The following is a 22,500-nucleotide window of genomic DNA, read 5'->3' as shown; positions in this document are numbered from 1 at the left end:
ACAGGTGTTGTGTTAATAAAGAACACACTCACCTGTAAAGTTGCACACAGCAGCGACTGCAGGTCGTTGAACTGGATTCGGTCTGACGTGCTCTGGATGTGAGACTGAAAAATAAGAAGACATTGATGAAGGTTCACTAAAGGTTCACTGAAGGTTTCCTAAAGGTTCACTAAAGGTTCACTAAAGGTCTGAGTGTGGTACAAAGCCCCGCCCCTCTGCCCATGCCACACCTCCATCTGCAGGACCTGCTGCAGCCGCTCCATGATGACCAGCGTGGTCTTCTGCACAGCAGGGTAACAGTCCTTAGCGCTGTTCTTCACGATCTCCATCAGAGCCTCGTAGGCTGCAGAGCGCAGGTTGTTCTGGTGACCGTCGGGTCTGTGAGAGAACCATGAGAGAACCATGAGAGTCAAACACAGGTCTGAAGAACCATGACACACACACACACACACCTGTCTGTGGTCTCCAGCAGTTTCTGGACGATGGTTTCGAAGGACGAGGACAGACAGTAGGTGCAGGGTTCTTCTTGGTCCTCCGCGGCGTCCGTGGCTTCGTACGCAGCCTCGGCTAAAGACGAGAACGCCTGAAAAACACAGCAGGTGACGACAGTCGTGACCACGAGCGTAGAAACAGGTGTTGGTCCTTCACTGTCTCTCACACACACACACACAGATTTCTCACCCAGCAGACATTGGTGGCCACCCTAGGCTCCGCCCCCAGCCCTTCGATCAGACTCTTGAGCAGCGGCTCCAGGGTTAGCTCGTTGATGGCAGCTTCAGGTAGAAGCTCACATATGCGACCCACCGTCCACGCCGTGGTGTCCCTCACCACCACACTGGGGTCCTTCATCAGCTCTATCAGGGTGGGCATGGCCTGTTGAAGGAGGCGGGGCCAAGACTCTTTAGACAATGACACAACAGTGAGTGTTGAGCGCTCAGTGAGCAGACACTGACCTGGACGGCCAGTGGTTTGAGCTGACTGAGTTCAGGTCCTTCCAGGATGGATCCAAACGCCATGATGGAGGCGTCGCGATAGCGCCAGTCCGGGTGTGTGATGTTCTTCTGGATGAAGGGCAGGACGTAGAGCAGCACGTCGTCCTCGCAGCACGTCGCCAGCAGCATCAGACAAACGCCCGCCGCCTTACACGGGTTCCAGTCGTCGTCGTCGTCGTTCTCGTCCTGGAGAAGTCGAGATGTGAAAAGGACCCAGAGGAATAAAAAGAGACTGAGGTGGAGGACGAGGTCTCACCTGTTTGGTCAGGGTCTGAGTGAGGATGGGGACCAGGTACTGAAGAGCTCCTTTAGCGTAGAACTTACTGGTGTGCTCGGGGGGGCGGCCCTGCTCCGAGGCCTGTCGGACCAAAACACCACAAACAGGAAGTCAGCTTTGAACAACGCACTGGTGGACGTGAAGCTGCGTGAACCTGCGTGAGCAGACCTCAGACGCCTCGATGGCCAGGTCCATCTCCTCGTCACACACGTTGGACCAGAACTCGATGCCCTGCAGGGCGACTTCGTCGATGTCGCTCTTCATCGCCTCGATGGTGATCTGAGATTAACACAACTCTCTTTCAGCGCTTACATACTGTTACAGTGTTGACTGCGACACGACCTTTGACCTCCTGATACATGAACATCAGCCTGAAGGACACTCACCGCAAACAGAGCAGGACCCATGTACGCCTCCATGTACTGGTAATACAGAGACATGATCTTCACCAGGTTCTGAAGAGCTGCCACCCGCACCTGAGGGGGGGGGGGGTTAACAGGTTATTATGGGATGGCAGCAGGATTAACACTGATGTGTGTGTGTAAGAGAAGGCGGTGACTCACTCTGGTGTCTGGACACTGAGTGGCTTCACACACCACCTGCATGATGAAGTGTCGCTCGGCCTGAAAACACAAGCACTCAACAATTAAACAAAGACAGACTTTTATTTTGAAATTCACACATCGTCAACTAAATAAGTCATCAACTATTTTCACAATCAAAGTGTTTGAATGTTTCCTTTAATCACAGTTCCTGGTTTCTTTGCTCCATAAAAACTAAAAAATCATTCAAACTTTGATCAACATGTTCTGTGACGTGACGACATTATACACTTTGAAAAATGTAAATAAAGTACAGCAGCCTGAACGGAAGAGAGATAAACATGTTCTAAACTACATCTATGGCCTCTTGAAGAAACACTGTGTTTAATGAAATATACACTTTAGTTTAGAATATTATTTATTATAAATATATTAAATTTAGATTATTTCTTGCCCATGAAATATAGTTATGTTGATCAGTGTTTATCAAACCTAGAACCTCGGTTTTGTGATTTTTTTTGTCAAATGGTGCAAAGAAACCAGACAATATTCTCATTTAAGAAGCAAAAAAATGGCATTTGATCAGAAAAAGATGCACATGACGTCATGTTTACGTGACTCTCTAAAGTAACGCTAAACTTTAAAAACAGAGGCTCCACTGTGGGGCGCTAAACCACACTCAAGGAGCTAATGCAGCTAACGGAGCTAACTGGTAAAACTCATTTTAACAATCGAGGGTCACGTAAACATGACGCGCTCCACTTTATAACGTCATTAATGTGACGACACTAATTATATACATTTAATATAAATCAGAACATGAGTAACTGACAAGCAGAACATTCACTGTTCTACAGCCGGGAAATACACATGATGGTGATGGTGTGTGTGTCTGTCTGTCTGTATGTGTGTCTCTGTGTCTCTGTGTGTGTGTGTCTCTGTGTGTGTGTGTGTGTCTCTGTGTGTGTGTGTCTCTGTGTGTGTGTACCTCCTTGTCAAAGTTGGCCTTGGTGAACTCCAGTGAGTTGAGCAGAGCGTTGGTTGCTGCCAGTTTGACGTTGTTACTCGGCTCCTCCTTCCTCATACCCTGGATGATGGCCGTCAGGATCTCGTTGGCTTTTTCCTGCAGCTGCTCTGGGTCCTGAACGCACCACGGGGACAGGAAGGCACATTATAATAATAATAATAATAATAGTAATAATAAACACAACTGTGTCTGAGCTTTACTGTGTGTGTGTCACTGATGGATCCACAGTGACACACACACACACATACACACACCTTCTGTTCATTTAGACAGCCTGACATCCCATAACCACCTCATAAACAACACTAACCTGTCTGTCACAATGTCCTGACAGATACCTGTCTGTCTGTCTGTCTCTCTGTCTGTCTGTCTGTAACTTACAATGTCCTGACAGATGTCTGTCTGTCTGTCTGTCTGTCTGTAACTTACGATGTCCTGACAGATGTCTGTCTGTCTGTCACGATGTCCTATCAGATACCTGTCTGTCTGTCTGTCTCTCCCTCCGTCTGTCTGTCTGTAACTCACGATGTCCTGACAGATGTCTGTCTGTCTGTCTCTCTCTGTATGTCTGTCTGTGACTCACGATGTCCTGACAGATGTCTGTCTGTCTGTCTGTCTGTAACTTACGATGTCCTGACAGATGTCTGTCTGTCTGTCTGTCACGATGTCCTATCAGATACCTGTCTGTCTCTCTCTCCGTCTGTCTGTCTGTAACTCACGATGTCCTGACAGATGTCTGTCTGTCTGTCTCTCTCTGTATGTCTGTCTGTCCGTCTGTGACTCACGATGTCCTGACAGATGTATCCGATGGCCTCCAGCGTGGACTCCTTCATGTGTTCGGTGCTCGATGGGTTGGTGACGTTGGCGACGAGCTGTCGGATGAGATCGGGCCACTGGTTGACGGGAATCTCGGCACAGGCGATCCCGGCGACGCACTGCGACGCCGAGCTGGGTCGATACGTCTCCGTGCCCAGAGTCTGTAAAACCTGAGACACAAACAGACCAATGAGAACAGACCACGTCACATGACTCTCAGACACTCAGCCCAAGCAGACTTACGTAGTTCTTGATCTCGCAGCGAGCGTTGGCGTCGATGGCCAGCCATCTCTGCTGGTACCGCGTCTTCACGTCAGGGTCTTTGGACGTCAGCGAGTTCTTCACCTGAAGACCAGCAGCCACTCGAGCCACCTGTGTGTTCCCAGGGTTCGCCAACACCTTCGACAACTCCACCAGGAATGTGGTCTGTGAGGGGGCTCAGTTTGTCAGCAACAACAACAACAACAACACACCTGATGCTGAGATTTACAGTCAGCTCGATAGTCTGAGCACATTCTGCTGAAGTTTGTGAAGATACAGCGAATGATGACGGGTAAAGTCTGAAAATAGGTTTCTGCTGCTGTGAACGAGTCTGCACGAGTGTGAACGAGTCTGCACGAACACGAACGAGTCTGCACGAGTGTGAACGAGTCTGCACGAACGCGAACGAGTCTGCACGAACACGAACGAGTCTGCACGAACACAAACGAGTCTGCACGAACGCGAACGAGTCTTAACGAATGCGAACGAGTCTGCACGAACGCGAACGAGTGTGAACGAGTCTGCACGAACGCGAACGAGTCTGCACGAACACGAACGAGTCTGCACGAGTGTGAACGAGTCTGCACGAACACGAACGAGTCTGCACGAACACGAACGAGTCTGCACGAGTGTGAACGAGTCTGCATGAACGCGAACGAGTCTGCACGAGTCTGAACGAACGCGAACGAGTCTGCACGAACGCGAACGCGTCTGCACGAACACGAACGAGTCTGCACGAACACGAACGAGTCTGCACGAGTGTGAACGAACGCGAACGAGTCTGCACGAACACGAACGAGTCTGCACGAACGAGTCTAAACGAATGCGAACGAGTCTGCACGAACGCGAACGAGTCTGCACGAGTGTGAACGAACGCGAACGAGTCTGCACGAACACGAACGAGTCTGCACGAACATGAACGAGTCTAAACGAATGCGAACGAGTCTGCACGAACGCGAACGAGTGTGAACAAGTCTGCACGAACACGAACGAGTCTGCACGAGGGTGAGACGAGCGTTATCAAGTCTGCACGAGGGTGAACGAGTCTCCATGGGCACGAAATGACTCTGCACGAGCAGGAACTAGCACAAACTAGCGTGAACGAGTTCTGGACAAATTTTATGAGGTGTGAAGTGACCGAGCTGTAGAGATATAAAACATGCTCGTGACCTTTGACCCTTTCCCTTTGTTTCCTTCACTTGTTTGATGTTTATCTTAACATTGCTTTCATGGACCATTTATTAAATTCTTCGTACCGGCGTACGATCTACATCGATTCTTCGTACGATCTACAACGATCTACATCGATTCTTCGTACGATCTACAACGATCTACATCGATTCTTCGTACGATCTACATCGATTCTTCGTACGATCTACATCGATTTTTCGTGTGTGACACTGTAAACAGGAAGTGGATTCTCTGTTTTGTCTTCACAGCTGAAGATCCAAACAGGAAGTGCGTGTTTAAGAACTTCATTCACAAACTTAGCAAACGATCAACAGATAATAATTTGACCTTTGACCTGCTGTAAAAAAAACAACTCACCAGGTTCTCCAACGCTGCCTGTTCCAGAAACTTCTGAGCTGCTTCCAGTTCATTACGATCTGTGGAGACAAGAGGGACAGTGAGACAAGAGGGACACAGTGAGACACAGTGAGACAAGAGGGACAGTGAGACAGAGACCGACAGAGAGACACCGATTCAGAGTAATGCTAGCTGCTAAGCTAACGTATGGCGGTTATGAGCGTCTGGTGCTGTCTCATCTGCGCCCTGTGGTGAGACCAGCGATGGACCCACTGCAGTTCGCCTACCAGCCCAGCATCGGGGTGGATGACGCTGTCATCTACCTGCAGGACAGAGCTCTTTCTCACCTGGAGAAGTCGGGGAGCACTGTGAGGATCATGTTTTTTGATTTCTCCAGTGCTTTCAACACCATCCAGCCAGCATTTCTGAAGGACAAGCTGGAGCACGCAGGAGTTGATCCTCACCTCACATCCTGGATTGTGGATTATTTGACTGATCGACCCCAGTATGTGAGGACTCGGGATTGTGTGTCGGACATGGCTGTCTGCAGTACAGGGGCCCCACAGGGAACAGTTCTGGCTCCGTTCCTCTTCACCCTGTACACTGCAGACTTCTCCTACAGCTCCCCCTCCTGTCACCTGCAGAAGTTCTCTGACGACTCTGCCATTGTCGGCCTCATCACAGACGATGACGACAGAGAGTACAGAGAACTTGTTCAGGATTTTGTGGACTGGTCCCTGCGGAACCGCCTCCAGCTCAACGCGGGGAAAACTAAGGAGCTGGTGGTGGATTTCCGCAGAAGACGACACTCTCCTCCATCGCCGGTGTGCATCCAGGAAAAGGACATAGAGATGGTGACATCTTACAAATACCTGGGTGTTCACCTTAACAATAAACTGGACTGGTCTGATCATGCTGCTGCGCTCTACAGGAAGGGTCAGAGCAGACTCTACCTGTTGAGGAAACTAAGGTCTTTTGGAGTTCAGGGAGAACTCCTGAAGACCTTCTACGACTCAGTAGTGGCATCAGCCATTTTTTACGCAGTGGTCTGCTGGGGCAGTGGCATCACAGCCGCAGACAGGAAGAGGCTGGACAGGCTGATTAAGAAAGCCAGCTCTGTCCTTGGATGTCCCCTGGAACCAGTGGAGGTGGTGGGAGAGAGGAGAATGGCTACCAAGCTATCGTCTCTGATGGACAACCTCTCCCACCCCCTGCAGAACACCATCGCAGCACTGGGCAGCTCCTTCAGTCACAGACTAAAACATCCAAAATGTCTGAAGGAGCGTTATCGCAGGTCGTTCCTCCCTGCAGCTGTTAGACTGTACAACAAGTACTGCTCTAAGTAGACCCACACACACACACACACACACACACACACACACACACACACACACACACACACACACACACACACACACACACACACACACACACACACACACACACACACACACACACACACACACACACTCCTCTCTCCATGTGCAATATACTGTTAATTCTCATTGGTGTAATATACTGTATATATTTTTTCATAATGTAAACTTTTTTTGAAGTGCAATATATTGTCATTTTTCATACTGTCAAATTTTTTATACTGTAGTTTTCTCATCAGTGCAATATCCTTATCCTTATTTATTATCCTTATTTAATAGCCCAGCCTTGTTTCCGTACACTATAAATACCATGTGCATACTGTGTATATTCTGCAGACCGGTTGTAATGTACATTCTATTTTTAAACCTATTTTTATAGTCAGTGTTAATATCTTTATATATTGTACTTTATAGATTCTATTTCTTTTTGGTAATGCATGTTTATTATTTATTATCCTTATCCTTACTGTCTTGCTGCTGTAACACTGTAAATTTCCCCACTGCGGGACGAATAAAGGACTTCTTATCTTATCTTATCTTAACGCCATCATCCTCTGCAGTGACGTCATCACCTCACACGCCGAGCCTCCAACGTGCGCGTTAGCCGCCGTGAAAGCTGTCGGCTAGCATGCTAACAGTAGCCGGTAGGAAAATTGACATTTAAAGATGTCAAAGAAAAAGACACAAATAAAGTTTTACACCAATGAAAAGTCAGCGAGGCTGAGGAGGATGAAGAGTAGGTGCGCGGACTCATCTTTGCTCGGCGTGTTTATAACGTGAACCGGGTCAAGCTAACGAGCTAACGAGCTAGCTCGAGTAGGCATGGGCAGGGTCGCAGCTGCTATCCGGCTACACCCAGCCGCCAAAACCCGTCAACACTGAGCTGAAACCCGGTTATAGTGGCGTGACATCGCGCTGATCTGTGTCTGCGGCCGAGCCACGTCTCAACCACACCGAAAAAGTGCGCTTAGGAACGCGGGAAGAACGCTCCGTCAGCGGCAGGCCGTCACGTTAGCATGTTAGCATCGTCGGCTACAAGCCCGGCAACGAGGCTTTTCCACCGCCTCCGCGCCAACACCACACCCAGCCTCCGGCACCCGGCACTCAGCCCCGAGCGGAACCGTGCCGTGGGTCATCCTCTCACCTGGAGACACCGTTTTCTCGAGGATCGTGATTAGCTCCATTGCGTCCCCGGCGCGCGCTCTTCTCTCGGACAGTGAGTGTCGCCCACAGCGGGATTAGTTTTCTTCCACGGGACTCGCTCTGTGACAGCCGCAGGGCGGGTGCGGACGGTGCGGGCAGAGGCGGGGGTTCCCGGTGCTCGCTCGGACTTTTCACTCGAATGTTGCGGGAAACGTTCGTGGTCGAGGAGCAGAGAATGGTCTCGTGGCTTCTCCACCGCCCCTTCACATCCTGTGTTGTCGGGAGGGAAAGGGCCGCGCGCTTCTCTCTCGCGGAGGGATATCACGCACTGTGACGGCGCCGTGCTGCGTTCACGGCCCGGCAGACATTTGAGCTCTGACATACTCCGAGAAAAACGTCCATTTGTACCGTTTAAAATATATAAATACATTATAACAACAATCATCCTGGTTTATCACATTTGTTCAATATTTAATCAAAGGTCCAGTGTGCAGGTACCGCTCATAAGTGGGTTTGTATAAGTATATAACCACTTTAATAGATATATTTTAAAAGTTCTCTCTAGTGGGCCATATGTGTAAACAGAGTACATGTAGTAAAACTGTAATAAAAACTGTAGTAAAAGTAACTGCAGTAAAAGAACCTTAATAAAAGTACTGTAACTGCATTAAAAGTAACTATAGTAAAAGTACCGTAACTAGAAAAAGTAACTGCTGTAAAAGTACCTCAATAAAAGTACTGTAACTGCATTAAAAGCAACTATAGTAAAAGTACCGTAACTAGAAAAAGTAACTGCTATAAAAGTACCTCAATAAAAGTACTGTAAGTGCATAATAAGTAACTATAGTAAAAGTACTGTAACTAGAAAAAGTAACTATAGTAAAAGTACCGTAACTAGAAAAAGTTACTGTAGTAAAAGTAACTGCTGTAAAAGCATTATAACTGTAGTAAAAGTAGCTGTAGTAAAAGTAACTGTAGTAAAGTAACTGTAATAAATGTAGCTGCAGTAAAATTGGCCCGTGGTGGTAACACAGTGAAAAGACAGTAGAAACAATCTTTGCTCCTTTATTCCATCATTTACAGTAGTTTCTCTCTCGTTTGTAGCTGCCTTGAGATTTTCTTCTCTTTTCATCTTTGTTCCGTCTTCCTGTTTGTTTCCATGGAGACGAGGAAGAGTCACAACAAACAAAAAAACTAAACAGGAAATGGTTCAAAAGTCTCTCCAGTGCAATCACTTTACTAAGATATGTCAGGGCATCTGATTGGATAAGAGCTTTCAGGAGTCAGACACTGTCGGCCAATCACATTTCATCTCACTTGTGACCTTTGAAACATTGTTAACAGGACACAGTAAAAAAAAACAACAACAAAAACAATGTAACGTTTCCATGGTGACACGAGCAGAGGTCATTTTATGGCACGACATGGATGTGGAGAGGAAACCATGGCAACGACGTGACGTCATCGACCACAGAAGACGTCAACAACCAGCTGCTCATCTACGACATGGTCTGCAGACTCCGCCCACCCACACTGAGTGACAGCTGTGGTGGTTCCTTTCAGTTCAGACACTGACCAATCATCAGTTTGGTTTCATGTTTTGCCCCGCCCCCAAAATCACAAATACATGGGTGTGGTTTATCACTTCCTGGTTTTAAGTTTCACATTAAGCACTTTGAACTTTGACCCCTGAAGCCCAGAACAGGAAACTGTGTGTGTGTGTGTGTGTGTGTGTGATGTGTAGTGATAGTACTTTGTTAATACTGTTACTGATCAATACTCTCATTGATCCTCCAGTATCAGGAGGACAGCTGTGATACTGTGACCTCACCACCAGAGGGCACACTTTTCTGTTGTAAACAAAACTGTGACATCAGCAGTTCTTAGCTTCAGTCGTTGATCGTGTTTCCACGGTTACGACATTTTTGACTTGAAACAAGTGCTCAAGTGACACATGATGAAGGGAGCGTCGTTACCATGACAACATGAACACAACTCTCTCTCTCTCTCTCAGGGGGCGGGGCCTCACATTTAAAAAACACACGTCACATGACCATCCTGTGTCAACAGGAAGCAGGTGTAACCATAACAACAGTAACGCTGAGCAGTGTGGGTGGGGCCAACCCATGAGAACACACCTGACAATCATAGACAGGCCACGCCCTCTAGAGGCGTGTTTAGTCTCGCTTGGCAAAAAAGATGAAAGCAGAGTGACACTGTCTGTGGGGGCGGGGCTTCAGGAGTGTGTTTGGGTTCAAAGGTCAAAGGATCATTTACAGTAAACTACATATATTTACACACACACCTGACTCCTCCCCCTCACCTCCTGTAGTGTAACATGGTGGGAGGTGACATGACGAGGAGGAGGAGCTTAGCTGTTGAGCAGCGCTGTGTCTTCAGGAGGACATGAGGAGGAGGAGGAGGAGGAGGAGAAGAAGAGCAGCTGAGCGTTCTCTGAGGACATCAGAGGACAGGAGGACACGTCCACTGTCTGCAGACACGTGCAGCGACGCAACAGCGCCACACAGTGGTCAGTCACCTTAACACAGCCTGAAACACACACACACACACACAGTGGTCAGTCACCTAATACAGCCTGAAACACACACACACACACAGTGGTCAGTCACCTTAACACAGCCTGAAACACACACACACACACACACACACACACACACACACACACACACACACACAGTGGTCAGTCACCTTAACACAGCCTGAAAAACACACACACACACACACACACACACACAGTGGTCAGTCACCTTAATACAGCCTGAATACAGTGTGTGTGTGTGTGTGACTGTGTGTGTGTGTGTGTGTGTGTGTGTGTGTGTGACTGTGTGTGTGTGTGACTGTGTGTGGGGGTGTGTGTGTGTGTGTCCTCTCACCTGACAGGTTGATGTGTGTGAGGCTCTCTCTGAGGGGGGAGGTGGGTGAGGTGAGGGTAAAGAGGGCGTGGTCACTGATGAGACCACACCCACTCAGGTCTAATTTGCTGAGACGAGGAACGAAGCGGACGAGCAGACGAGCCGACGCGTCCGTCAGATCCAGACCAGCCAATCGCAGCTCTGTCACGTTCTGGAACCGCCCCCCTCTGGTTTCACCATGAGCTGGAGGACCAATCAGAGCACAGTCATTTCACTGAAGGACACGCCCCTTTTCACTTATTCACTATAAACATTAAGACTCATCTAATCTGTTCAAACTCTAAATCAATAGATTATCATCAGTGAGTGAATGAGTGAGTGAGTGAGTGAGTGAATGAATGAGTGAGTGAGTGAGTGAATGAATGAGTGAGTGAATGAATGAGTGAGTGAGTGAGTGAATGAAGAATGAGTGAATGAATGAGTGAGTGAATGAGTGAGTGAGTGAATGAGTGAGTGAGTGAATGAATGAGTGAATGAATTAATGAGTGAGTGAATGAATGAGTGAATGAATGAATGAATGAGTGAGTGAGTGAGTGAATGAATGAGTGAGTGAATGAATGAGTGAGTGAGTGAGTGAATGAAGAATGAGTGAATGAATGAGTGAGTGAATGAGTGAGTGAGTGAATGAATGAGTGAATGAATGAGTGAGTGAATGAATGAGTGAATGAATGAGTGAGTGAATGAATGAGTGAATGAATGAGTGAATGAATGAGTGAATGAATGAATGAGTGAGTGAATGAGTGAGTGAGTGAGTGAATGAAGAATGAGTGAATGAATGAGTGAGTGAATGAGTGAGTGAGTGAGTGAGTGAATGAATGAGTGAGTGAGTGAGTGAATGAATGAGTGAGTGAATGAATGAGTGAGTGAGTGAGTGAATGAAGAATGAGTGAATGAATGAGTGAGTGAATGAGTGAGTGAGTGAATGAGTGAGTGAGTGAATGAATGAGTGAATGAATTAATGAGTGAATGAGTGAGTGAGTGAATGAATGAATGAATGAGTGAGTGAGTGAGTGAATGAATGAGTGAGTGAATGAATGAGTGAGTGAGTGAGTGAATGAAGAATGAGTGAATGAATGAGTGAGTGAATGAGTGAGTGAGTGAATGAATGAGTGAATGAATGAGTGAGTGAATGAATGAGTGAATGAATGAGTGAGTGAATGAATGAGTGAATGAATGAGTGAATGAATGAGTGAATGAATGAATGAGTGAATGAGTGAGTGAATGAATGAATGAATGAATGAGTGAGTGAGTGAATGAATGAGTGAATGAATGAGTGAGTGAGTGAATGAATGAATGAATGAACAGCTGATTGACCTGTCCTGGTGTCAGGGGGCGGAGCCAGCAGCTCTCTCAGGTGAGAGTCTTTGAGGTCCTCCACTCTGCTGACGTCCAACAGTCTGAGACATGGACACACAGACTGACAGAGGGCACTGACCACTGTCCACGGACAACCACAGACATTCAGCTCCTGGAGACCTGTGAGACAGGCACAGACACACAGGTGAGACAGGCACAGACACACAGGTGAGACAGGCACAGACACACAGGTGAGACAGGTACAGACACACAGGTGAGACAGGCACAGACACACAGGTGAGACAGGTACAGACACAGTCACAGACACAGTCAGTTACCCTGCAGACGGCTGATGAGCCACATGAGTTGTTTCTTAGAGATGTTGGTATAGCCCAGGTTCAGAGACACTGGCTGTCTGCGGATGATTCCACTGAGGATGGGAGGGGTGATGGAGCGCTGACGACTCAGGTCAATCTGTGTCCACAGTCTGTGGTCACAACACCTGAGGAACAGACACTGTTAGTGTGTGTGTGTGTGTGTGTGTGTGTCTCAGGTGGGCGGGGCCTCACCAGCGGCTCCAGGTGCGACACACCCTCATACAGACGCAGAGCTCTGGTTGGCTCAGGTTGGTAAACACTCGCAGCCACACGTCTCTGGTCATGATGTGGGCGGAGCCTGAGTCGAGTGGCAGACAGCTGGGCTCAGGACAGGTGGGGGGGGGGCGCACCAGGTGTCTCTCCATCTGAACGGGCCGCGGCGGCGAGGGCACGGCGGGCGGACTGCGCTTCATCATCTGAGAGCGTGGAGCGAGGCGTGACGGCTGAGAGCAGGGAGACGCCGCCATCGATGACATCATCAAGCCGCCTCCCCCTCCTCCGCCGTTAGAGGAGCGGGCGGTGGAGGAGGAAACGTTTCTGGACGCCGCCGGGATCTTGTTGTTGCTACGGATCTTGTTGCCACGACTCCCACTGGGTTTAGCTCCACCCCCTCCACCCCCACCGTGTCTGTGATTGGTCAGCGCACCACTGGCGTTCTCCTTCTCCCCGCCCTCCCTCCCACCTCCTGCCCCTCCTCGCGTCCGTCCGTTACGCGCCTCCTGCCCGTTGCTCCGCTGCTTCCCCGTGAAAGTGTCGTGCTGCAACGACGGAGGCATCTGATTGGAGGAGAGGGGTGAGGGAGGTGGGAGGGAGGAGGCGTTTTTATTGGTCCTGTCCAAAGTGGGCGTGTCCTCCTCATCTCCATCCTGTAGTCCTACTTTCCGTCCCCGTGGATTTAACCCCGCCTCTCCTCCACCTCTTCGCCGGGCCTTGTCGGCCCCTCCCCCTCCCGGCTCCTCCTCCTGCTCCTCCTCCTCCCCCACAGCCCCTCCCTCCCCCTCCGACTCCTCACTGGCGCTGAAGCCGAGCTCGGCCAGACGCCTCTCTCTCTCCCTCTCTCTCTCACTGCGACTCCTCTCTCTCTCTGCTCGACCACCGCTGCTGTTGCCATGAACAACAGGAGGGGGCGGAGCAGGGGAGGAGGAGGGGGAGGAGCCGTCTGCCTGATCCGCCCTCAGCGAGTCATCAGAGTCAGACTCAGAGTCAGAGGAGGAGGAGGAGGAGGAGGAGGAAGAGGAGGAGGAAGGTCGACGCTCCAGCAGACACATCCTCTTAAAACGCTCCAGTTTCTCACGGTGATGAGAGCGCTGGTCCACGCTCGCCCCGCCCCCTGCCCCGCCCCCTGCCCCGCCTACTGCTCCGCCTCCTCCCCCACTGCCCCCGGGCTGAGAGGAGGACAAAGAGGAGGAGCCCTGCAGTCCTCCAGCTCCACCTGCAGAGGACGCTGTCGGACCATTTGACTCCAGCGCCTCCTGCTTAGGTTTCTGAGGAAGGAAGAAGGGAGGAAGGAAGGAAGGAAGGAAGGAGGGAGGGAGGAGTGAAGGAAGGAAGGAGGGAAGGAGGGAGGGAGGAAGGAGTGAAGGAAGGAAGGAGGGAGAAAGAGTGAAGGAAGGAAGGAAGGAAGGAAGGAAGGAGAGAGGAAGGAGTGAAGGAAGGAAGGAAGGAGGAAGGGAGGGAGGAGTGAAGGAAGGAAGGAAGGAGAAAGGGAGGGAGGAGTGAAGGAAGGAAGGAAGGAAGGAAGGAAGGAGGGAGTGAAGGAGTGAAGGAGAAAGGGAGGGAGGAGTGAAGGAAGGAGTGAAGGAAAGAAGGAAGGAGGGAGGGAGGAGTGAAGGAAGGAAGGAAGGAGGAGAGGGAAGGAGGGAGGAGTTAAGGAAGGAAGGAGGGAGAAAGAGTGAAGGAAGGAAGGAAGGAAGGAAGGAGAGAGGAAGGAGTGAAGGAAGGAAGGAAGGAAGGAAGGAGGAAGGGAGGGAGGAGTGAAGGAAGGATGGAAGGAGAGAGGAAGGAGTGAAGGAAGGAAGGAAGGAAGGAGGAAGGGAGGGAGGAGTGAAGGAAGGAAGGAAGGAAGGAGGGAAGGAGAGAGGAAGGAGTGAAGGAAGGAAGGAAGGAAGGAGGAAGGGAGGGAGGAGTGAAGGAAGGAAGGAAGGAGAAAGGGAGGGAGGAGTGAAGGAGTGAAGGAGTGAAGGAGAAAGGGAGGGAGGAGTGAAGGAGTGAAGGAGAAAGGGAGGGAGGAGTGAAGGAGTGAAGGAGAAAGGGAGGGAGGAGTGAAGGAGTGAGTCAGTGATGTCAGTAGAAAACAGTAGAAAATTGTAAATAAAGTCTTTTTTACCTTTTTCAGACGTTTCTCATGAACTCCTTTCATCTGGAGGGAAACAGACAGTCTGTCAACTTCCTGTCTCACTATCAAAGTAAAAGCCTCACATTGACAACTTTTACTGTGAAGGTCCACAGTATTAAAGGTCACATAAAGTGGTCCTGTTGCACATATATGTTAGTTATGGAGGTTTATTTACATACATTAACTTGTTTTTATGCTCAAAAACCTCCTAGTTGCTGTAAACGAGCCGATAGAAATCCTCTTTTCTGACGCTGTTTTTCTGCTGCGAGATTTCAGAGTGAACTTTCACCCCCAGAAGACAGAGTCTTGTGATTGGCCAGTACTATCCAGCACACCCACTCTCAGAAGCACAGCGCCCCCCTCTGGAACGGTGGATGCACTGCTCCTCATTATCAGAACATTGTTTTAACAGTGTTTAAAAATAGCTTCTTCACGACTCCCCGCCTCAGTCCCTTTGACGACCTTTGACCCAGAGTCAGACCCAGAGTCAGAAGACACTGTCGCTCGTGAAACACCTCCACAACGGACATTATTCTTCTTCTGTGGTTCAATGTACGCAACCGGATGTGCCCGGACTAGTGCCCGGAGCAGGAGGATCTGCTGTTCAGGAGAACCACTGTTTATGTAACTATTACAGGATTTTCAGAGATCTCTCTGAGCCTGAGATTACAATAAAACACAACGTTCTCAGCAGTGACTGAACTGTTTGTTTAGAACCTTCAGGGCTTCATAAACAAGGTAATGACACAGATACACACTAAAAAACAGCGTTAAGGAACTTCTGGTCTAGTTCCGCTTTAAACTTTAAACGTGTTTTAAACGTGTTTTAAACTTTAAACGTGTTTTAAACATGTTTTAAACTATAAACTTGTTTTAAACTTTAAACGTGTTTTAAACTTTAAACATGTTTTAAACATGTTTTAAACTTTAAACGTGTTTTAAACTCGTTATAAACTTTAAATGTGTTTTAAACGTGTTTTAAACGTGTTATAAACTTATTTTTAACGTGTTTTAAACGTGTTATAAATGTGTTTTAAACGTGTTTTAAACGTGTGCTGATGTGACTCCTGTGTTGACCCTGGTTAGAGTTAGTGAAGCAGCTGAAAAGTGGACTAAAGTGGACTAAAGTGGACTAAAGTGGACTAAAGTGGACTAAAGTGGACCAGGATCAGGTGTGAATCACACTTGGATTATTTGATCTGCAGCAGTTACACACATGTTATTATGTAACATGACTCCAGTTTGGTTCACTTGGACATTTTTGGCTAAATATCCAGTTTGAGAACGAGTCACAGCTTCATGTGGAGAACAATGAGCTGATGGAGTCAGTGAAGACGTTTAACGCGTCATTTCAGACAGACGTGTGTTCATGAATGTGGTCGTGGTAACTATGAGATGAAGACTGTTCCAAACACCTACAGGATGTTTACTGCAGAACGTGGTTTGGACCAGAGTTCACGTTCTCACCAGAGTCAGGTGGACTGACACAACCTCTATGGTTGATGGTTCTGACCCGAGTGTGATTGATGTGAAAGTGCACTAACGCAAAGTGAAGCCTCCTTTGTGCTTGTGCGTCACACTGTGGGGGCGGGACTAACGATGTGGGGGCGGGACTAACGCTGCGGGGGCGGGGCTAACATTGTGGGGGCGTGGCTCAACCTACAATCACAGAGGCGTTGTTTGGTGCCACAGTCATCAAACATTCAGAAGTCACACACACACACACACACCTTCTTCTTGGGCCCACTGTCCTGTAGCACCTCCTTCTCCTTCTCCTTCTTCCTCTTGTGTCCTCCCTCCACCCTCCCCCCCTCCTCCAGGGAGGGAGGGGCTTTCTTTTTAGGGGGCGGGTCATCAGTGAGCTTCCAGCGACCGACTTCACCGTTATCAAGACGACGTTTACCTAAACCATCAGTCTGGTCCTGACACACACACACACACACACTAGAGTTACACTTGTGTGTGTGTGTGTGTCTGTCTGTCTGTCTGTCTGTCTGTGTGTGTGTGTGTGTGTGTGTGTGTGTGTGTGTCTGTGTGTGTGTGTGTGTGTGTGTGTGTGTGTGTGTGTGAGTGTGTGTGTCTCACCTTACTCGTCTTCCCCTCTTTGTGACACTTAGGACATTCCCAGCAGTTTGGAATCTCGTCGTTGATGATTCCTTCACTTTTATTCATCTGAGGAGAAAAAGACACAAAATCACCTGACACCCACACACACACACACACACACATTCACCCACACACACACACACACACATACACACACCCCCCACACACACACACACAGATACACACAAACAGACACACACACACACACGCGCGCACACACACACGCACAGACACACACGCGCACACGCACACGCACACGCACACACACACACAGACACAGACACAGACACAGACACAGACACACAGACACAGACACAGACACACACACACACACACACACACACACACACACACACACACACACACACACACACACACACACATTCTTGTATGGGTATCAAAGTGAGGTCCGAGCTGCAGCACTATCAATGTGAGGACCACCCTTTCTGCTATGCTGAAGGGAAAAAAAAAAATACATTTGCACACAAGATGGCGCCCTGAAACCAGTTACCACTTCAGCATCTTAAAAAATGGTGTTTGAAAAAAGAATTAAAAAATTGGTATCACTAGTGAAGTGAGGACTTTGAATGGGGGAACTGTTGGTGGTCATTTGTGGCCAAAACATGTTAATAACTGTCTTCCTTTGCTGCAGTTTTATGTTAAGACTCAGATAAATATTATTACAGTCTGAAAAGAAGAGTAAATTTAAGATATTATAAAATTATGATGACCCAAATAAATAAAAAGTTGTAAACAATCTGAACTAATATTAAAATATACATCAACATTAAAAATAACAAATAAAGCTGCAAATTCAAACATTGACTGTATTAGTTTTATTAAATATTTTCAAAAATCTCAAACGTTGAGAATGTGTTTAAAATTTAAAATTCTCTCCTTGAAATTTCTGACACTCACTCGTCTTCTATCGCTCTCTCCTCCACATGAGGTTCACGGGCTGGAGCCAATCCCAGCTGACAGAGTGAGAGGCGGGGTCAGACCCTGGACAGGTTACCAGTCAATCACAGAGACAACTATTCACACTCACACCTACAGTCAATTAAGTCAACATTTAAACATTTAACCTCTGCATGTTTTTGAACTGTGGAAGGAAACCGGAGAACCCGGAGAAAACTCAAACACAGATGGAGAACATGGAAACTCCTGGAGGAAGACCCACATATATATTTATATATATATATATATATATATATTTATATTGTAACTTGCAATTGCTGCATTGTTTTGCAGCAGCAGAAAACTTAACCAGTGTTATGAACACATTATTGGCTCAAACAGCCTTAATGCACAAAAATGCACTTTAAAAAAAACGTTCACTGCCTGAAAGTTTCCTTTCGAGTTAAAGTGACAATGGTGTTGTACACAAAATTTTTGATGTCTTTCCAGGATCTTTGTTCCAAGACTTTCTCTTTCTCCTTGCATCTCATGCACGGTTCCTTCCCAGGAACTCTGCGTTCTTCAATGTAATTTGTCAAATGTTTACGAACTGCAGTTTTCTCTGCTTCACTCCATACCCTCCTTTCCTTTACTCTGGGTAGTTCTGTAAATGACAGAAGATGGAGATATAAACACAGTCTGGACTCCAAATGCTTTTTCTTTTGTTTTATAAGAACTTGCCTGTTGCTTTCTTCTTTGAAAGACTTGGAGCACAAGTGGATGTTGGACTTTGGTCTATAACAGGAACAGACAAATGCAGCTGTTAGTCAATGAAATCACACAAATAATCAGGATCATAGATATACATAATAAAGGCTAGATGTCTCGACCACACTGCCAGCCAATGGAGTCGAACATCAGCACTGGCGGCCATCTTGCCACAGTCAGCTCGCTCACCCATAACATGTGTTGTAGTGGTACATGGACTTTTTAAATAACCATAACTTGCTCAATTTTCTTATGAATGTCAGCGATGTAGTTAAATATAACCATGGGCTTTAAATAACATTAAACCTAACATATAGTTGCAATGTATATACACACACACAAGGTATTTATGTTAAATCAATATAAGGGTTGCTAAAATACAACATACAATATTCCTGTTAGAAAAGTATACATATAACTCAGGTTGCCATTCTTTATTCTGAGTTTTAGTCACCCATATATTGATAACATAAATACCTTGTGTGTGTGTGTATATTCATTGCACCTTTCTGTTCTGTTAAATGTTTATAATAAACCAAACCGTTTGAAAATCGGTAGAAAATTGAGCAAATTATGGGTATTAAAAAAGTCCATGAACCACTACAACACGTTATGGGTGAGCGAGCTGACTGTGGCAAGATGGCCGCCAGTGCAGACTTTCGAGACTCTGCCGTAAGACATCTAGCCTGTATTATGTATATCTATGGTCAGAATAGTCAGGCTCATGTGTATTTAATTTGGCTACTCGCGTTCAAATTTCAGAGGATAAAACTAGTATTAAAAACACGGTCTGAGGTTTTTACAGTACAATCAACTTGGTAACAAACTCCCATAACTCACAGTTATGTGAATGTCCATCCTCTCTGCAGGGAGCACATCTCTTTTTAGTGGAGATGAGGTCAGAGCTTTTGTCTGAAAATCAAACAAAACAAAAATATTACAGATAAGAGACCACAAACAGATACACTACTGCACTACATTACTTTAAGAAAACAGTGATGTCATAGCCCCGCCTCTCTCTCTGCTGTCATTCACTGTCTTGTGTTGTGATAGTCTGACAGTGTTACCAACTAATGTTAATAAAAAGTAACTAAAGTCAGTCTGAAAAGACACAGATCAAGAGGACACTTCAGACACACGGGTGAAGACTGAAGTTTAACAGTGAAACTGAATTGTAAAATAAGGCCTAATAAAAACCTATTTTTACTTAAATATCTTACAGCAGTCCACGACCCTCATGTGGAGGATAAAGTGGTAGGAAATGGATGGATGGAGGGTCTCCGTGTGTGTGTTTGTGGTCAAAGTCTCTCACAGAAAACAACCTGGTCTAAGTCTTTTAGATTTCCTGATTAAAACACACAGAACTCACCTCCATCATTATCAGAACTCTCATCCTCACTGCAGGGGTCACTTCTCTTTTTAGCAGAGATGAGGTTAGAGCCTTTGTCTGAAAATCAAACAAACATTTATTTATCAAACAGATATTTTATTTACATATGGAGTAAGTGAAGTCAAAGTATGTTTGTCAAGTTGACAGGAAATGACCTCTTGCTTTCATAGACTTGGTCTGTTTCTGTCTTTTCTTCTGTGAAGCTATTTGACTTGAGCTTGGATTCTGATCTACAACAGAAACATAAAAACACAAAAGCACGTCAGTCGAGGTTCATATGTAAACATTATTAAACAATTGTTCTTCACAAATGTATCACAATAACACAATACGTTAAGAGCAATATAAAAAGAAATAATAATAAATAATAAAGAAAAAAATACCTAAAAAATATATATAAATATATATATATAAAATAAAATTATAATTTAGAAAAGTAATTAATATTCTTAAGAGAAAAGTATCACTCTTGTGGTCTTTTAATTAATGAAATAGGTGGAAGTTTGTTTTTAATATAAAATCTGTGATTAAAAACACATCACACTCACCATCATCATCATCATTAGAATCCCCATCCTCAGTGCAGGGGGCGGGGGAACAGAGGTCATGACCTTTATCTGACAAAACAAACAAACCCATAGACCTTATTCTGTGTCTGTAAAAGGAATTCACTGTATGTGAGAACAACAACTGAAAAAAAGTAAAACATTTCAATTACAACTCAGATATCAAGATGAGCATTATTCTTACATTTGACAAGCAAATATTGTATGAATATTTTTGCTAAAATTCACTTTTTGAATTGAATTAATGAATTGCTGCAGCTTTAACAGAGACAAGATAAAAAAATAGACTTTAGTTTGAAAACCTTACCTTCATTCACTTCACCTTGTTCTGCTTCTATCAGAGAGGTCACTTGACTCTGTGTCAGTGGGGGACTTTCACCTAAGAAAAAGCCAATAATCAAATATTAATACAGAGTATTTTTAAAGAAACAATTTTATCCAGTTAGAAATATGTAGTCTGTGTAATTATCAAACCTATTGCCCAGCTATAGTAAGTGTTGACAAAAAACAACAACACAGACCGCTGTTACACAACAACAGTGTGTGTACATAAAAACAACAGTGTGTGTACATACATACCACACACAGAGGGATCGAGTGTGTTGAGGTTCTTCCCTATTAAGGTGGTACTTCCTTGTTCCATAGCAAACAAAAGCTTGCTAATCTTGGCTATCTGAAAGGTTTTGTCAGTCTGTCTGTAAAAGTCACGATGAACTCTGATGTCATGACCCATGAACCGAGCCACTTGTTCCAGCTCTTGTTCGCCGAGATCCAGGAGCTGACAAAGTGTAGCCACCTGTTTTCTTAGTTTAGTTGACCTGAGGAGCTCAGGGTTTTCTGCTTTGCTCTCCTCTGCATATTTCCTCAGACAGTCACATCCACGTATGTTTGTTAGCACACCAGCTCTGGCAAAAAGGTAGGGATTGTCAGTGGGAACACCAGCTTCATCTCTCCATTTCATCAAAACTTGGATTGACTCCATCATCCTGTGTGTGAAAAACACAGGCACCTTCTTCCCTCTTTTTCCACGGACCTCAATGCGAGTCAACTGTTTGCTCAGTTCCTTCTCTAAAGGAGACAGAGTGCTGTAAATATCCTCATTGACAGGATTGGTGTTGACTTTTTTGTAGGCTTCGAGAGTCAAGCGCGATGCTTCCCCTTCACGACGCTTATTAAAAACAATGAGCTGTGCCAGAACGCTCTCATTTAACACCTTGTATGCTGGCAAACTCAGCTGTTGCTCAAGTTCAGCCCTGGCTTTGTCTTCCACCATCCTGAGGTGGTCTCTAAGTGCCATGACATTTTTGGTCAGGGGAATGTCATCGGATTTGTTCCATCTCTTCTCTTGCATGGTCTGGTGAGCAGATACCGAAACATGAGTTTTCCAATTTTTTTCCAATAGCTCCAAAAACTTTTTTGCCTTTTTTTCTGCCAGGTCATCATCATTCATGAGAGTTTGCCCAATCAACACCTCCAGTGCTCCTTTCAGGCAGAATCCCACTCTCACTGCTGTTGAGGGTTTCCCGTATTCATTTTTTCTTGGACTGAATTCCGTTAATTTCTTGGCTGCATTCACAACAAGCAGAAACTTCTTGGGTACACATATGTCTTCCAAAGTCTTCACAGTACTGTCCATACCTTTGACAATCAACATGAATCTGCCAAGCTCCCTCATCCTTTGAGATATGTAGTTGTGCCTGGACTTCACACGGCCGTGTTTTGCATACAGTGATTCACCATAGTTGCAGATCAAGGAATCGCCCCTGATGTGGAAGGACACATCATCCTGTCTCATTTTATTAATAATAGTCTGACATCCACTAGATGAAGCCATTATAGGAAGTAGGCGTGCTGAAACACTCTGTACTGCC

The 22,500-nt window shown here is 46.3% G+C and overlaps 3 protein-coding genes across 4 annotated transcripts in view; 1 reads left to right on the top strand and 2 right to left on the bottom strand.

Annotated features, from left to right (window-relative positions):
• kpnb1 (karyopherin (importin) beta 1) overlaps window positions 1-8,259 on the bottom strand; it is a 17,360-nt gene extending 9,101 nt beyond the window's left edge. For both annotated transcript variants that reach the window (XM_083896931.1, XM_083896932.1), the window contains exons 1-14: window positions 7,963-8,259; window positions 5,464-5,522; window positions 3,898-4,080; window positions 3,624-3,824; window positions 2,800-2,952; window positions 1,833-1,892; window positions 1,656-1,745; window positions 1,438-1,548; window positions 1,249-1,350; window positions 954-1,178; window positions 682-873; window positions 453-583; window positions 231-378; window positions 33-104 (exon numbers count right to left, since the gene is read on the bottom strand). In XM_083896931.1, the coding sequence (XP_083753057.1) occupies window positions 33-104; window positions 231-378; window positions 453-583; window positions 682-873; window positions 954-1,178; window positions 1,249-1,350; window positions 1,438-1,548; window positions 1,656-1,745; window positions 1,833-1,892; window positions 2,800-2,952; window positions 3,624-3,824; window positions 3,898-4,080; window positions 5,464-5,522; window positions 7,963-8,002 (1,767 nt within the window). In that variant the 5' untranslated portion in view covers window positions 8,003-8,259. The remainder of the gene's footprint in view (window positions 1-32; window positions 105-230; window positions 379-452; window positions 584-681; window positions 874-953; window positions 1,179-1,248; window positions 1,351-1,437; window positions 1,549-1,655; window positions 1,746-1,832; window positions 1,893-2,799; window positions 2,953-3,623; window positions 3,825-3,897; window positions 4,081-5,463; window positions 5,523-7,962) is intronic.
• Window positions 8,260-10,332: 2,073 nt separating this feature from the next.
• fbxl19 (F-box and leucine rich repeat protein 19) lies at window positions 10,333-21,980 on the bottom strand (the record flags this gene model as incomplete). Its single annotated transcript, XM_083896446.1, has 14 exons — window positions 10,333-10,511; window positions 10,856-11,077; window positions 12,209-12,370; window positions 12,529-12,692; window positions 12,760-14,051; window positions 14,894-14,926; window positions 16,633-16,824; window positions 16,988-17,074; window positions 18,544-18,569; window positions 20,043-20,120; window positions 20,219-20,293; window positions 20,612-20,680; window positions 20,937-21,008; window positions 21,209-21,980. 14 exons carry the CDS (start codon window positions 21,978-21,980, stop codon window positions 10,333-10,335), a joined length of 3,423 nt encoding a protein of 1,140 aa, XP_083752572.1.
• A 97-nt stretch (window positions 21,981-22,077) lies between these two features.
• The window catches only part of ube2m (ubiquitin conjugating enzyme E2 M), a gene marked incomplete at its 5' end in the record, with an annotated part of 4,553 nt that continues 4,130 nt past the window's right edge, over window positions 22,078-22,500 (top strand). The window contains one exon of the mRNA XM_083896445.1: window positions 22,078-22,147. Coding sequence (XP_083752571.1) covers window positions 22,078-22,147 — 70 coding nt within the window. The remainder of the gene's footprint in view (window positions 22,148-22,500) is intronic.

The sequence above is a fragment of the Microchirus variegatus genome (assembly GCF_963457635.1).
Source record: "Microchirus variegatus genome assembly, chromosome: 10".
NCBI lineage: Eukaryota > Metazoa > Chordata > Actinopteri > Pleuronectiformes > Soleidae > Microchirus > Microchirus variegatus.
The sequence above is the reverse complement of the archived record's forward strand: the minus strand, read 5'-3'. Positions and strand labels throughout refer to the sequence as shown.